Raw genomic sequence first — 16,044 nt, 5'->3', positions numbered from 1 at the left:
CGAGCTCGTTGCACTCGATATTTTGGGGCCCTTCCCAGTCACGCCGAGAGGGAATAAATATTTGTTAGTGGGGGTCGAATACTTTACCCGATGGCCTATGGCGTGGCCTCTCGCTAACCAGTCGGCAGCGGCTGTGACGGACGCCTTCGTCCAGGGCTATGTCCTGGACAAGGGGGCTCCCGAACGCCTGCTGACCGACCAAGGTAAAAAAATTTCGAGTAAATTGTTGCAAGAGGTGTGCGATCTGTTGGGTACCAAGAAGGTGCGTACCTCCCCGTACCACCCGCAGACAGACGGGATGGTGGAGAGACTCCACAAAACTTTGACTTCCATGCTGTGCCAGCAGGTGTGCGAGGCACATGTAGATTGGGACCTGCAGGTCCCGGGAGTCCTTGCCGCGTATAGAATGGCCCCCCATGCAGCTACGGGGTTTTCCCCATTCTATTTGATGTACGGTCGGGAAGCTGACCCGCCAATGGAAACGCAACTTGGCCTGTCCGCTCCACGAACTAATTCTAAATTGGCAGAACATATTAAGTTTAATATTCACAAGCTGACAGAGGCGAGGGAGGCCGCACGGCTTAATTCGCGGGCTCGCCAAATTGCTAATGAACGGTTGCGGGCACGGAAGGTGTCCATGCACGAATGGAAACCAGGTGACAGGGCCTGGCTGCATTGCCCTCAGGCACCCTTGGCTACGTCGCCCAAATTGTTGAGACCGTGGAGGGGACCCGTGGAGGTCGTGCGCGTTGCACGGCCCCAGTGCGTTCAGATAAAGTGGGGAAAGCGCCGTTGGTACGTTCACCCCTCCCGACTGAAACCGTTCTCGCCTCCATATGCCCTCCCCTTGTGTCGTGATGGCCGGGCGTGTGACGTGACCGGCGACCCAGAGGGGGAAATGTCTCTGCCTGATCCACACGTATTTTCGCCTGATCTGCTCCCAGGTGTCTCGGAACTGACAGCTGCCGATCACCGGCGGCCGGATCTCCGCGGCGGGGCCGGCCCTTTCAGGCCCGTTCCGCGCCGTCTGGAGCAGCCGGAACCGCCGGACGGTCGTCAGTGTCCCGTCCCATACGACGGACCAGCCAGACGGACTCGCGCCAGGTCGTGCTACTTTGCGTGACCTGCCTCGTGAGGAGTCGGGGCAGTTGGAGCGCCTCGTCACTGCGTGTAGTCGCAGGGACGTGGGGCGCGTTCGTTTTTTGGAATTTGTTTGTATTGTGTTATTGTTGGCTTTTCGTGTTCATTGTCAATCTGTACATAGTTGTTGTTGTTGTTATGTTACGGGGCACACTGGGGGGTTACAGGGTTTTTTTTGTTTGGTTGTCGTCTTATCGTTGCGGTTGGTTGTTGTTAGCAGCCGGGCCGGCTGCGAGCTATGTGGGAGGGGGTGATGTAGTGGTGATACGCGCTGGGTGTATACGTTGTGTGCCAGCGCGTATGTACGGGTGTGTGTGTGGTGACGCGCGCTGACGGGGAGGAGCAGGCGTCAGTGCGCGGGTGGGGGTAGTGCTGCTGATTGGCTGTGTGCCGGTGATGCGCTGAGAGGGAGTGATCGGGGGGCAGCGCGGTGTGATTGGTCGGGGAGTGGAAACACGCGCTGGGGGGAAAACGGATCGTAGAGATAGCGCGTGGTGATTGGGTAACTGAGGAGCGGTGCCGACGTTGAGGTCCGCATCCGCTCCGTCTCCCGGGAGGAAGAGATATATAAGGTGATGCACAGAGGAGTAGAGGGCAGAAGTGGAACCATCTAAGAATGAAGACGAAGGTGCAGAGATAGAGCCCGGAGAGGAGAGTAATGGAGAGGAGAGGAGAGTAATGGAGAGTAGAGGAGAGTAAGGTATAAGTGTGTAGCCAGAGAGAGAGAACGGTCTACACGAGCTGAGTGATGTATAGTGTGTAGCCAGAGAGAGAGAAAGGTCTACACGAGCTGAGCGATGTATAGTGTGTAGCCAGAGAGAGAGAAAGGTCTACACGAGCCGAGTATGCATACGGTGTAGCCAGAGAGAGAGAAAGGTCTACACGAGCCGAGTATGCATACGGTGTAGCCAGAGAGAGATGTAAAGTCTACACGAGACGAGTAAAGAGTGTAGCAGAGGCGTAAGGTCTACACGCGACGAGTGAAGAGTGTAGCAGAGGCGCAGAGTCTACACGAGACGAGAGAAGAGTGTAGCCGAGGCGCGGAGTCTACACGAGGCACAGAGAGCCAGCAGCACAGAATCTACGAGAGTCAAGAGAAGCGTAGGGCGGAGAGAAGAGGTCACGAGTTGTACCGTTGTATGGTGACCGCATTGTGAAGAAGAGAGGCCACGCGTTGTATCGTTACAAGTCAAGATTTAATAAAAGAAGTGTGTTCCCGTCAAGGAGTTTCCTGCCGTCATTTTCCAATACTTCACAGGTATTAAATGGGAGCGCGGAAAATGTTGTTGTACCGGCCGGAACGGTTTTGGCTCACACTAAAACTGCCTTCACGAGCCATGGCGATCATGACCGTCGGGGCCTCATAGGGGGGGTATCGGTCTCGATGTCACAGGATGATCGATGGATTGCCGAATTGTGCCGTGAGAATACGTCTTTGACGGCGGACCAGAGGTCCGCGCTCCGCGCACTGTTGGGAAGGTATTCCGACGTCTTTAGTGCGGACGATTTCGATTTGGGTCGCACCTCCTTGCTTTCCCACCACATTGATACGGGGGATGCCGCTCCGATTCGGATGAACCCGCATCGGTTGAGTCTGCTGGAGCGGGATCACATTCGCGGCGCAGTGGAGGAGATGCTGGCCGCCGACATTATTTCCCCGTCAAATAGCCCGTGGGGCGCGCCGGTGATCCTTGTGAAAAAAAAGGATGGGAAGCTGCGGTTTTGTGTGGATTTTTGCAAATTAAATAAGGTGTCGGTTGCGGATGCGTACCCCCTGCCGCGTATGGACGATTCCCTCGATGCCTTGTCTGGGGCGAATTTTTTTTCTACTCTTGATCTCTCATCGGGATTCTGGCAACTTCCCCTAGACAAGTCCTCGAGGGAAAAGACGGCCTTCCGGACGCCGCAGGGATTATTTCAATTTAATTGTCTTCCCATGGGCCTAAACGCCGCCCCCGCAACATTTCAGCAGCTGATGGAGCTCGTGTTGACGGGTCTGCAGTGGGAGACGTGCCTGATATATTTAGACGATGTTATCGTTTTCAGCCGCACGTTTGAGGAATATTTGCGGAGGTTGGACACTGTGTTTGCCAGAATGCGTACGGCCAATTTGAAATTTAAGCCCAAAAAGTGGCACCTCTTACAACGATCCGTGCGCTATTTGGGCCACATTGTTAGTTCCGACGGGGTCGCCACTGACCCGGAGAAGACGGCGTGCATCCGTAACTGGCCGACTCCGGCCTCAGTGGGCGACGTGCGTCGGTTCGTTGGGTTCGCTTCATATTACCGCCGGTTCATTCCTAACTTTGCCACGATCGCGAGGCCGTTGCACCTCCTTACGGCTAAAGGCCGGAGATTCAGCTGGGGACCAACGGAAGAGGCGGTGTTTCAGGGCCTGCGCGATCGTTTGGCGTCAGCACCAACGTTGGACTATCCAGATTTCACTCGACATTTTATTCTGGATACTAACGGTAGTGACACCGGGATTGGGGCTGTTCTCTCCCAGTCTAAGAACGGCGTTGAACGCGTGGTTGCGTACGGTAGTCGCATGTTGTCTCCTGCGGAGACCCGTTACTGCGTTACTCGCCGCAAACTTTTGGCCATTGTACATTTTCTTTGCCAATATCGGCCGTATTTGTACGGCCGTACGTTTATTGTGCGCACGGACCATGCGGCTTTGCAATATGCCCTGCGGTTCGACCAACCGTCTGACCAATTGGCACGATGGTTGGAGACTCTGCAGGAATTTTCGTTCGATATTCAATATCGGAAGGGCACGCGTCACGCGAACGCGGACGCACTCTCCAGATTGCCGCAGGGGTTCCCTTGCGCTTGCGCTTCGGGCACGAACAGATGTACGCGGGTTCAGCAACCCCCTTTGCCTGTTGTGTCCGCTGTAGAAGGGCTCGAGATTCCCGTATGCCCGGTACCAGCTGAGGTGGCCGAGGATCCCGTGTGTCCGGGACCGGCTGATGGCGTTTTGAACCTGCCACGTTCGGTATGGCTTCGCGAGCAATTGCTCGATGAGTCGCTAGGAACCATGCGGAGTCGGGCTGCAAAGGGGACGGGGGGCCCGCTGTCCGGTGGGACGCCGGGAGCCGCTCTCCGGGATGGGTTGCTAATGTGGAAAGAAGGGTTGCACGATCGCTGGCGCCTGGTGGTGCCGTCGTCGTTACGGTACGAGTTGGTTCGGACTCTGCACTCCGAGACGTTGTTACATCTCGGGGTGCAGAAAACCTTGTTAACATTGCAGCAGGGCTACTTCTGGCACGGCATGACGACTGATGTCGTCGGGCACATTCGGGCGTATCCCGACTGTGCCCGGCGGAAGCTGCCTAAACACCCATATGTTCCACCAGTGCAGTCCATACAGGTGTCCCGGATTAACGAGTTGGTGGCGTTGGATATTTTGGGGCCTTTCCCGCTGTCCGCTCGGGGGAATACATTTTTGCTGGTCGGGGTGGAATATCTCTCCCGCTGGGCTATGGCTTGGCCCTTGCCCGACCAGTCGGCGGCGTCTATCACGGACGCGTTCCTGTTCGGATACGTAATGGACAAAGGGGCGCCGGAAAGGTTGCTCACAAACCAAGGGCGGAATTTTTCTTCTAAATTATTGGCTGAGGTGTGCGCTGCACTGGGGACCAAGAAAGTTCGAACGTCTCCCTACCACCCTCAAATGGACGGCATGGTGGAACGGCTTAATCGGACCTGTCGGCTATGCTGTCACACGGTTAGCGAAAAACAGGCTGATTGGGATTTGCACATCCCTGGAGTGCTCTCTGCATACAGGATGACGCCTCATGCGTCGACGGGGTACTCACCTTTTTTTTTAATGTACGGCTGTGAGAATGTGCCGCCGATGGACGTGCAGCTGGGTACGGGGGCGAAGGGTCCTGTTAAGCCTCTTCCGGAGTACATTCGGGACGCCGTTCGTCGCGTGGCGGAGGCACGGGAGGGGGCCAGATTGGCTACGGCTAAGACCCAGGCCCGGAACGAACGTTGTGCTCGGCGCTCGGATGGGGAATCCCCCTGGCGAGTGGGGGATATGGCCTGGCTGCACTGCCCGCAGGTGCGGGTGGGGACCTCCCCTAAGTTGCACAAACCATGGCATGGGCTGGTTGTGCTTATCGAGGTGCCTAGTCCGCAGTCCGCGCGTGTTCGTTTCAGATCGCGGCACTGGTACGTACACACATCTCGATTGAAACCCTACGTGGCCCCACGGCCGGATGCGTCATCTCCTAAAGTTGCCTTGCCGGTGTCTGTTGCGTCCGACGCGCCACTGACTTTGCCTGTTCAACCTGCAAGAGCGCCTGTCGTGCCTTCTACAGACGGACCAGCCGTGACACGGATGGAGACAGTGAGTTCTGCTCCGGGTGGGCCTACCACGGCGACGGGGACACTTGGCCCCGCCGCCCCTCCAACCCCGCCGCGGACGCATTTGCTGGAGACCCCGGCGCCGGGTCTCCCGGGGGTACGGGACTCTGACATTGGCGGGACTAAAATCCTGTCGCGGTCACGGTCTATGCGAGGGCCGCCACCCGTTCAGGACGGGCCGGCGACCCGCACGCGTTCCAAGTACCTATTTATTTTGTTGTTGTTGTTGTTGTTGTTATAATCTCCATTGTCTTGTTAGGCCTGTTGCTGGACTTTTGCTCGCATTATTTTGCTCTGTTGCAGCCGGGGACGGCTGGGTTTTTCTACACGGGCGGGGGGGGTCATGTAATGCGAGCAAGGACAGGGTCACGTGAGTGTGGGCGGAATCAGGGTCACGTGCGGAGGAGGAGGAGTCAGGGTCACATGAGGGGGAGGATATAAGGGGAGAACCGGAAGGAGATCGGGAGTGGAGACAGAAGAGAGAAGGGAGAGGCCACGCGGAGAGCTGGCGAGGAGTGGCGTGAGTGCCACGAGGCAGGAGTCACGGCACCATCGGCCAGCAGTGTTCGTGGAGCAGCGGGGGTGTCTGCAGAGTGTGCGGGAGCACACGGAGCAGCAGGGTGGCTGCTGGGTGCGCGGGGAGCACACGGAGCAGCAAGGGGGCTGTAGAGTGTGCGGAGCATACGAGCAGTGGGGTGGCTGCAGAGAGAGGGAGTGAGCGGGAGCGGAGGACTCAGACGACGTGCGGAGGCACGAGGCGGAGAAGGTGCAGGTCGGAGCGGAGACATCGCGGGGTACGAGCAAGAACCCAATAAAGGACACGGAGAACAACATCGGCTGAGAGTCCTTCATTACACTGTGTAGAGAATGATACGAAAACAATCATACATGTCACGATATATGTAATGTAATGAATTACATTTGTTTTAGAAAATGCACACCATAATTTTGATATGTACATTGTACTGTATTTTATAGTTGCAAATATGATGGTGCAGTACATCATGAGCGTTTAGCTTTTATTTCACCCTCTTAATCAGTGAAGAAATGTCATTGCAGGTACTATGCACTGATTGAACATGTCCTATTCACACTCATTGCTAGTCTCGTTATCATCATCAAGTTCAATTTTCCATAACCGTAACTTATAGTGCTACAAGTTAAAGGGCTGCACAGCACATTGCACAAACACAACTGCATTGTCAGGCTGAGCAAAATGTGGCGTGAAGCTGTAAAGGATGACCATCATAAGCAGAGCACACAAAAAACCTCGCATCACTCTGGATACACGACAGTGACCAAAGAAATGTCCGTGAAATTCCAGTGCAGCCATGAAGCATTGATTGCCCCAAGAGGCTGTCATGAAATAAATGAAAGTCCTGGCAATTGAGGGCTGCTTTGCAGTCCAATGTGAAGGTAATTCCACTACATCATATTATAGGCTGCTCCTCGTCTGAAAGCGAAATTGTGGCCCTGATATCTGTAATCAATGGGTTGTGGTGACGAATATGTTCACCGCTCTACCCTCCTGGTTACTCTCTGGCAGTTAGACTCCAAAGGATTAAACGTGCACTTCGTTTTGAATATAGAATGTATAAATAAAAGATTTAAGCCATATTTGAGTGCCGTCGTATTTTATTTATATTTTATACCACCAAGTATAAAATAAAGATGTATTCACCAATGCATTTCAACATGAATATTAATGTGTGTGCATACACGTTAATACGTATGTCGACACAATATCGGGATAAAGTAAAATAATGATGTCGTTTAAACAAATACGAGAAAGATTTACAAATATGTGGTGCCATAAGAGCGTGATATAATGAGCGCAGATGTTTCCATCATATCCATTTACAGTTAAAATGTACGATTTAAATGCACGATTTCTCCATTCATCAGTTTATTTATGAGCAAAAATAAAAATACGGTATTCATGAAAAATCAACGGAGCCTTACGTCGAGTTGTTAATTATTTTGTTATTTAACAGTACACCCGTGTGCCAATTTGTTGCGTGACTTATTTACATCGGGGGGGAAAGAGACCACGGCAATTCAAAGTGACACATGAATCATAAACACTGATCCAGATGTATTTTTGAGTTTTGGCACAAAGTAGCTTCATGTCAAAATTCTTGTCACTGGCATACAACTAATATGTGGCCTAACTCAGAAACAATTATGAACCATTGTATTGGCTACGAAAGCCTAGGTTTTAAATTCACCATAACTAGCAAATTGAATACAGTACTGTATTCTTATTGTGACCAAAATAACAAAATATTTTTTTTTTATTTAAAGCTTTCGTGACTGCAGGGATTCATATTCTTGGTTCTTTCGGTAAAGTCACGTAGAAGGGAAATAATACAATAATACAAATATTAAACAATACAATTCTCACGACGTTTCAACTGCAACACAAGCAAGCATCATCAGGTGTGAAATCCACAATAAGAAAATTTCAAATTTTACCAAAAGAACCAAGAATATAAAAGAAAAAAACTTTAATTGATTTAAAATATTCTGGTAAGAATACATCAAATAAATACAGTCTGTTCTGCTATAACGCCGCGTGTTGTTTTCATAACATGAATTGGATACAACGCGATTAATGTATTTGGGAACACGTTTTTTACTACGCAGATGCGAATTGGATATAACGCGATTGAATGAACAAAAACTACGTCGTGCAAGTAGAAATAAGTGGTTGTACTGCTCCCACGGCGTAGCATCACACAAGGTGGGATGCTGCTGGATGCTTCTAGATGCTACCCACGTGCCTCAGTATTTTGCTCGGCCTGCGTACGCATCTCACGTGTTATCGTGGACTGTTCTTTACCCTATTATTTATTATAACGAGATTTTTCCATAACGCGGTGTTCTTCATGAATGCAACTACCGCGTTCTAGGAGAACAGACTGTAATTTGTTGCAAGGGGTAAAAACTACAAATCATCCGGAATGTACCTACTTGTAATATTTGCATAACTGCCAATTTGTGATTGATGAAGCACACAACAGTGCAGTTAGCATCCTCTATGTAATGGATGATCACCAATGTCATCAGCCAAGATCAAGCCAATGCATCATCGCCATCCACCATGGACTTGCGATACCACAATTCATCTCACTCCTCCACACAAGCGAATTACATCACTCCATTTTCGTCAGGGTTGTCCTCTCGGGAGTGTCCACTATTCTAGCCACTATTCCATCACCAGTATTGTCCATGGACCACAATACCCTCGAGCAATGTGTCCTTCCCAAGTCAACTCAATTTCCTTAATGGTCAATGTGATGTCTGATTTTCATTGGTTGCCTGATCCATGTGTTCCTATTTATGTGTCCGACTGTAATTCCAAGCATACATCTCTATTTTCTTTGTCAGTGTCCATGCGTCCAAAATCACCCCAACCTGCTCTCGCTTGCCTCTATAATCATTTTCATCCTGGTCTGTTTCCAAAAATTCCGCTCAACTGTATGTGTATACAATTATATATACTCTGTCGTGTTTCCAGTTGTCGTATTAGAAACACTGCAGAGTAGAAAGCCTGCGTGTCAAATTTACTTAAATAGTTTAAAGATGCGAGTGCAATAGTATCGTGAGTATTGAAAATTATTACGGTTAGAGCCTGAAGACACGTAAGAATAAAGTTAAGTTGCCAATTTATAAAAATAATGCAAAAAGATGGTGGCTTAGAGAGGCCTTCATCTAGCAATGTATTGATAATAGGTCAATGATGATCAAAGAATAAGAACCAATAAACCTATTTGCGGAAATATCACCAAATTACAGTATACTAAACTGCATCAAACAATCAAATGCCGTATTGGGTATTATAATCACACTTTGCTGAATCATTATGTGGAGCCTGCATGACGTTTGCACATCACCTTCAACTGATGCAAGTGTACCTAGCAATTGTAATGTAATATTACTTTTGCAACCTTTCCATTCTATTAAAACAGAATTTGAAAAGAATGTATGTTGCGTAGGCATGACAGTGGAAAAAAAAGACACTGGGGATTATTGAATGCCCCTTCCCCCCCCAAGAAAAAAAAATTACAGCTCATGTGTATGGATGAGGAGTGGAGGGGAGAGTGTATAGCACAATGGACGACAGGTTTGATACCAGGTCATACACAATGCTCCCGTCACTCCAATCACTCGCTCACGGACGGTCAGTCGCCTCTTTCTGTCAATTATTCTTCCACCCACTGTGATGACTCTAGCGGTGTGACTCTTTCGTCTCATCCATACTGTGTTCAACCCCCACACGGCAGGTGAAAATGCTTCTCTCTCTCGCACCGCTCGGTTTTGGAATTCCTTGCCATCGTCTCTCTTTCCAAGTTATTACAACATCGTGCGATTCAAGCAGAATGTTGCTGCAACTCTTATTTATTATATTTTCAAGAGTGCTGCTTGTTGCTGGCTGCTTGGCGTGCTGGTAGATTGGGCCTGTGGTGATTGGTGCCTAAAGTTAGCCTGGGTTCATCCCAGGACAAATTGGCCGGAATCGAGGACACCAGTGCGGTCAACATTGGTACCAATGAGAAATGAGACGAAAAGCAGCCAGGAGGTGTGTAGTGCTGCCCACAACCACTCAGTCAAATTCAGTGCTGGCCCTAGGAGATGCTCAGAGGAGAGTATAGGTGGGAATGGGTCCAAGGAGGATCGTAGACCCAGTGCAGTCGACATTGGTACCGATGACAAATGAGACAAACAAAAGCAGCTAGAGGGTGTGTAGTGCTGCCCACAACCACTCAGTCAAGTTCAGCGCTGGCCTTAAGAGATGCTCAGAGGAGAGGATAGGTGGGAATGGGTCCAAGGATGATCTTAAAGATGATCAGTGTGATAGTGAAATTTACCTGGGACTATAATGCAAGCCAGTGGACGTATTGGAGTATTGGGGGGGGGGGAGGGTCATGTTTACTTGTGTGAGCAAGGAGTCTTAACGGTGACATTTTGGATCATCAGGTTTTGGTGATGAGTGGTTTGTGGAGGCTGTAGAGCAGACGGTTGCAGTAGTTGAGTCAGGATGTAAGTAATGCACTGGCAAGGGTCCTATCAGCGGCTGGGGGTAAGGACACGGCAGGTGTGGGAGATGTGCAGATCGATAAATGAGGTCCTGCGGAGTTGAGATGTGTGGGGAGAGAACGAGAGGCTCAGGGTCAATGAGCTCAACTGCATGGTTTTGCAGTTTGCCACAGCAACGTCAAGAGTTTGAGGAGGTGCATGCACAAGACAGGGGAGCTGCATACTTGTTGTGTGCATGGAGGGACATCCCAAGGCAACGTGTGCACCACGTCAAAATGTATATGCCAGGCATATATACAACTATATATATAATGTGCTATTGGTGCCATTTATTACATAATTGCCAAGAGTAAAACATAAAATGATTTTTTTATAACGATGTTCAATACATGCCCTCGTGTTATTTTAATGATACAGAACAAAATGTGTCCTATTATATATTAAATGTACTAAACATTATCGACTCTTGTAGTTAACTACAAAATGATGAGCGAAATCCATTTCCTTATCCGTTTACATCTTACATTTAATTCATGGTTCAATATTGTGTTGGAAATTAAATATGAAAATGCTTGTCAAGTCACACTTTTCACTGTCAGGCTTGTTTGCAATGCATATTTCAATTAGTATGCATAAAGACATGCTTTAAATTAATTGCATCAATCGCTTGGATGATTAGCGGTGAGGAACAAAATCTTTTTCACAAATCTATTTATGCGAGGGTCAGTGAATATTGCCGTTTCGCTGCGTCTAACTGTGCATTGAAATTCTACAATGCCCGTGTACCCTACACGAAGACAATAGACGCGGCCCACGAATCAACACGTCATCTTTGTTATCTCAAACGTTAAGGAGCCTGAGTATTCACATCTACCAGTGGGTTTCCATTGCGGGCAGATTGTCATATTTGCAGGCGTTGACAAATGGTGCTTTCTAATGTACGCAGATGAAAGCATGAGCGATAAGAGTTATGACCATAGGTTGTCACACAGCACTTAACAGAATGCAAAATGTTTTCGTAAGAGTTGTAGGACTTCCTTTCTGCATGTAGATGTTGTCTGTGCTGTTTACGATGGACATATACATGTTATGTTTATACAGCTCACCCTATGAACATATACTTTAAGCTTAGTTTCAGTGTATACGATATTTAGTGTGTACCAAGATTATACAAATCCAACGAACTAGTTTGACGGTGCTCTAAATAAATGTCGTTAAAATTCTGAAATGAAAAGTTTTCAGTTGTGCATGAGCTCATTGTCGCCTTACGTCCCATCGGGGATGATGACGAGTGAGTAAGTAATGATTCTCAGACATTTTGTCCAATAAATGATCCATTGTTGCCCATACTTTATTATCCAATGAGAAAAGGCAAGATCCTTCACTGGTTTAACAAACACAGAAAGTGATGTGCTGGGCGATTCATAGCTAAAACAACAAAGCACAGTTATGATGGTTCAGGCATTGCAGTAATATTTGGTTACCACTGTAGACTCATTCTTTAAAAATACAATGACCAACATAACCGCACTGCTTGTGCATTCTGCAGGAGCTAACATTAATCTTTTAACGACTCTTGGGATACGGGTCATATTGCAAATCCTATACAATTCAACAGCACTAAATGTTTAACCACGCTTGAGAAATGCCACCTCAGTGCTCTACTTTGAGATGGGCTGTACGAACGTCACAGTGCACACCATGTTGTCAGGGCACATATCACGGTTACAAGTGAAACTTCTTCAACTTTTAGTTAAGGGACCAAAGTGCTTTTATTAAGTTAATAATAAATAAAGAGAGTTTGTTGCATTTGATGGAGCCTTTTATTCAATAATGCCATTGGCTCAACTTTTTGTACGGTCAATTTAATTCATAATGTATTTTTAATACATATAGTATGTATATATTTGGCTCCGGGCACAGCAGTTCTTAAGTGCAACATTTAAAGTACTGTACAGATATAGTTGTTATGATGTTCAACACTTTTCTCAGCTATCATCCACACATATCTGGATACACCGAGCGAGGTGATTATTACACTGCAGTATTTTGAATGGTAAGGTTAAAAATGCGCGCACTTTCAGACAGCCGTCAATGTAATCTGCTTAAGTAAAATTTGAAGATTGCATACCTAGAAAGTTATATTCATCCCAAAAAAAGATCAACAGCTGATGAGAAAACATCGTCTATAAGCTGCGAATGTACAGCACAGCAAATATTTGAAGCGTGAAAGCGTGTGTACGGTCCTACGTATGTATGTTGAGCTTCTTTCGCACTGTACCGATCCAACCGTGTATGCGAGCACACACCTGTGCAGTGGCACGCTGTGTGCACGGTGCTATTACGCAAGCGCTGAATTGCATTGTCCTGACCAATGCACCCACTCTCATCGATGAGTTTTGGAGAGGGAAAAAAACACGCTTGGGACATGCCAGCTTAGACTGTCGCGCAACGCAGACGCACCACAAGCTGGTCAATGTTAGCCTCTAAAAGCATTTTCTTGTTGCGTCCTGTATGTCTTACTTCGGATGAGGTTGAAAACAGTTTGGCTACAAATGAGGTCCACTAATACGAAGGCTTTTGAAAATGCCGCTCAAGAAACTCATGCTCGTGTTTTTTTTGCAAAATGTGTTTTTTTTACAATAATTCCGTGAGCATTAGTTTTTATTACAATAAATATAAACCATTGTCAACCGAGCAATGCACTAAGTATTCCTGTGCCTGGGATACTTAGCAGCATTCGCATGAGGACATTTGGCAACGCTGCAGCATTGAAAACACATGCCACGAAACATTAATATTTTATCACACACCACTGTTTGACAAAGTTCCCAGCATCGTGAGACGATCTGGTTGTTAGCGCTGTAAAAAAATGAATCACTCGCATGACTGTTTTCTGAAATCTCAAAAATGCATTAACTTCACTTCATATCAATGTCACATTTCTCATGCTGCAATCACATTTATTGGCAAAAAAAGAATGGTAAAAAAACGCAAACCTATGCACAAGGCTGAATAAAAAGGTCCTACTGATATGAAAAGCAATTTAAATGAACAAGCAGTATTTGATTAGAAATTATTTTTGCAAAAAAAATTAATGGCAGGCACGCACATCCCGTGCAGTGCAATCTGATGCATTACTCTTGTAAATCTTATTATCATCACCCATTCAATTAAATTAGGCAGCACTGGAATTGTACAATGATAGCAAACCCGTGCAAACATGACATCAAAGAAATACATGGTGTGTAATGCACTCTGACATATGGCAATGCATATATATTTTTAGAAATTACTGCTTTGATATATTGACTGTTATTGACGTTCTAGATGCCCGTTGTAAAAATAAAACATATTTGTCACTATTATTTGCATAGTTTTATATAATCATAAAATGCATTGTATATGCATGCAGGCACATGACAACGGCACATATATCAGATAGATATTTGTTTCATGTTTTAAATTGATACATAAGCACAGTACAGCTTGTGCATATATAACGTATGCACACATATCCAGCGCTGTGCATCATGCATCAATTCGTCAGCACGCCCGCACACACATCTCTTGTTCTGCACACCTAACGCTGCACATCAATGAGCCAGCACACACGCATCTCACGCACGTGTCACCATCACCGGCGCATTCACCGATCTCTCTCACCTCGTCCTCCAGCACAGTGGGCAGTGGCTCATACTCGTAAAACTCCTCGTCCTCATCTTCATTGTAGCAGCGAGCCATGCCGGTCCCCTCCTAGGCGACTCTCTCTCGCTCTATCTCTCCAAAGAATCCTAAACAGGAACGGGAACGTACGTGGCAATGCTCGTTCGCTATGTTACCACAAACGTGTGCTAGGTGGTGGAGAGTACGGATGGTGGGTGAGTGGACGGGAAGGATGGTGAGTGAGTGGAGGGGATGTGCGTGCTGTGGTGCGGTGCGATGCGGGGTTATGGAAGGGGGGTGAGGACCTTAGAATAAAAAAATGCGCAGTCTCCTCCTACTAAAAGCCACCCCGATTTCGTTTAAATCTCCAAAAAAAATCATCGGTGGTTTACCCCGTTCACAAATGAGAAATTTGTCGTAAATGCAATATTTCCCCTTAAGCCACCACACACACACCCACCGCGTGGCATGAATAATGCAAAAGCAAATGCCACGGAAACACTAATCCCCCGTATTTTTGCTAGACGAGAGCCCATTGAGAGAAGCAACATGCATCTTTAACTGGACCCGGGATGAATGCATTGCTTTGTAACACGAAAGATACAATATTAATATATTAAAAGCAATACAATAAAGTAAACACAGCCAAGGCAACCAGTTCAATAATCTTAATGGTTGAACCCCTATAATGTTCGTAACGGGCCTGGCCCTGCATATTACAAACACTGCATTTGCATATTGAGCGGACAATATAGGCATCCAAAGTCAAATATTTTGCATGTGCCAGCATCCGACTCGAGTGCCATTGCAACTGGAAGAATATCGATACAATTAGAAATCCGCGTGTGCTCGCGTCAATGACACTGATCGATTGACCACGCGCACTACGAAGCAGCTCGGCTGCCAGCGATTTCGACGGCAAACGCCTCGACCGCCGGAATGATGCATGCAGCACGCACGTGTTTACGATGATGATGACGGTCATCGTCATGATAATCACTCTCACCGCTGCAGACCTTCCTATATTTGATCGTATCGCGGCTCTGCTACGCGAGGTAAGGTTAACCAATTGTTTTGTTGTTGTTCGCCTATCGGAATGCGTGGTAAATGACATCGAGCCGTGCTGCAATGACACACACACATATACATGGTTACCGCTTTAAGGAATTGCCGATGCGAGCTGGTTGTGTTGCTTCGCAGCGGGGAAGGAAGAGTACGAGGTTACGTGACGTCATAGTTCACATGCACGCGCGGCACAGACGCGTCCGCAATTCGACGCACATCGCGTGTACGATGCAGAAGATACACCGTGTGTCTAAACGCGAGTTGCGGTTGTATATATATACATAGATACATACAGCCCCCAAGTGAAGGCACGGCGGCGTTTCCACACTTGCTCTGCCATTTACGCACTGCGAAAGCCTCGGCGCACATCGCAGTAGTACCATTATTACCATCAGCTCTCTCTCACCAAACGAATAGCAGGGGATCCAGCGGATGTTGCTAATTGAGGTCTTCGTTCATTGCGTAGACGACGATGTTGTTGTTGTTGTTGTCGTCGCAGTCGTCCTCGCATGCGTGTAACGCAACGCGTCTTCACGCGCACGGGGTGATTCCGTTCGTCTCGAAAGCCGCATCAGCTTGTTGCTACAAACAGCGTCTCTAAGGCTCCGGGCGGCATGACGTCACCCCCTTTTGCCTTTCCCTGGGATTGCCCATTCGCGTTCACAGACTCGCGAACAAAAGACAAAGGTCACCCGTGTAGCCCTTCCACAGCCTGTTGGGAGAGGCAAAGTGCTTGTTGGTGGCGAGCGACTATTTTTT

At 47.8% G+C, this 16,044-nt stretch overlaps 1 protein-coding gene across 3 annotated transcripts in view; it reads right to left on the bottom strand.

Annotated features, from left to right (window-relative positions):
- KNDC1 (kinase non-catalytic C-lobe domain containing 1) overlaps window positions 1-15,409 on the bottom strand; it is a 128,034-nt gene extending 112,625 nt beyond the window's left edge. Inside the window, exons 1-2 of one of the 3 annotated variants that reach the window (XM_078855522.1) lie at window positions 15,376-15,409; window positions 14,221-14,348 (exon numbers count right to left, since the gene is read on the bottom strand). In XM_078855522.1, coding sequence (XP_078711648.1) covers window positions 14,221-14,298 — 78 coding nt within the window. In that variant the 5' untranslated portion in view covers window positions 14,299-14,348; window positions 15,376-15,409. Of the gene's footprint in view, window positions 1-14,220; window positions 14,581-15,375 lie in introns of those variants that run through there. The other 2 variants (XM_078855524.1, XM_078855523.1) reach the window with 2 other exon arrangements.
- Window positions 15,410-16,044: the final 635 nt, after the last annotated feature.

The sequence above is a fragment of the Lampetra fluviatilis genome, chromosome 4, assembly GCF_964198595.1.
Source record: "Lampetra fluviatilis chromosome 4, kcLamFluv1.1, whole genome shotgun sequence".
Lineage (NCBI taxonomy): Eukaryota > Metazoa > Chordata > Hyperoartia > Petromyzontiformes > Petromyzontidae > Lampetra > Lampetra fluviatilis.
Note: the sequence above shows the minus strand (reverse complement) of the source record. Positions and strands in the feature narration are given on the sequence as shown.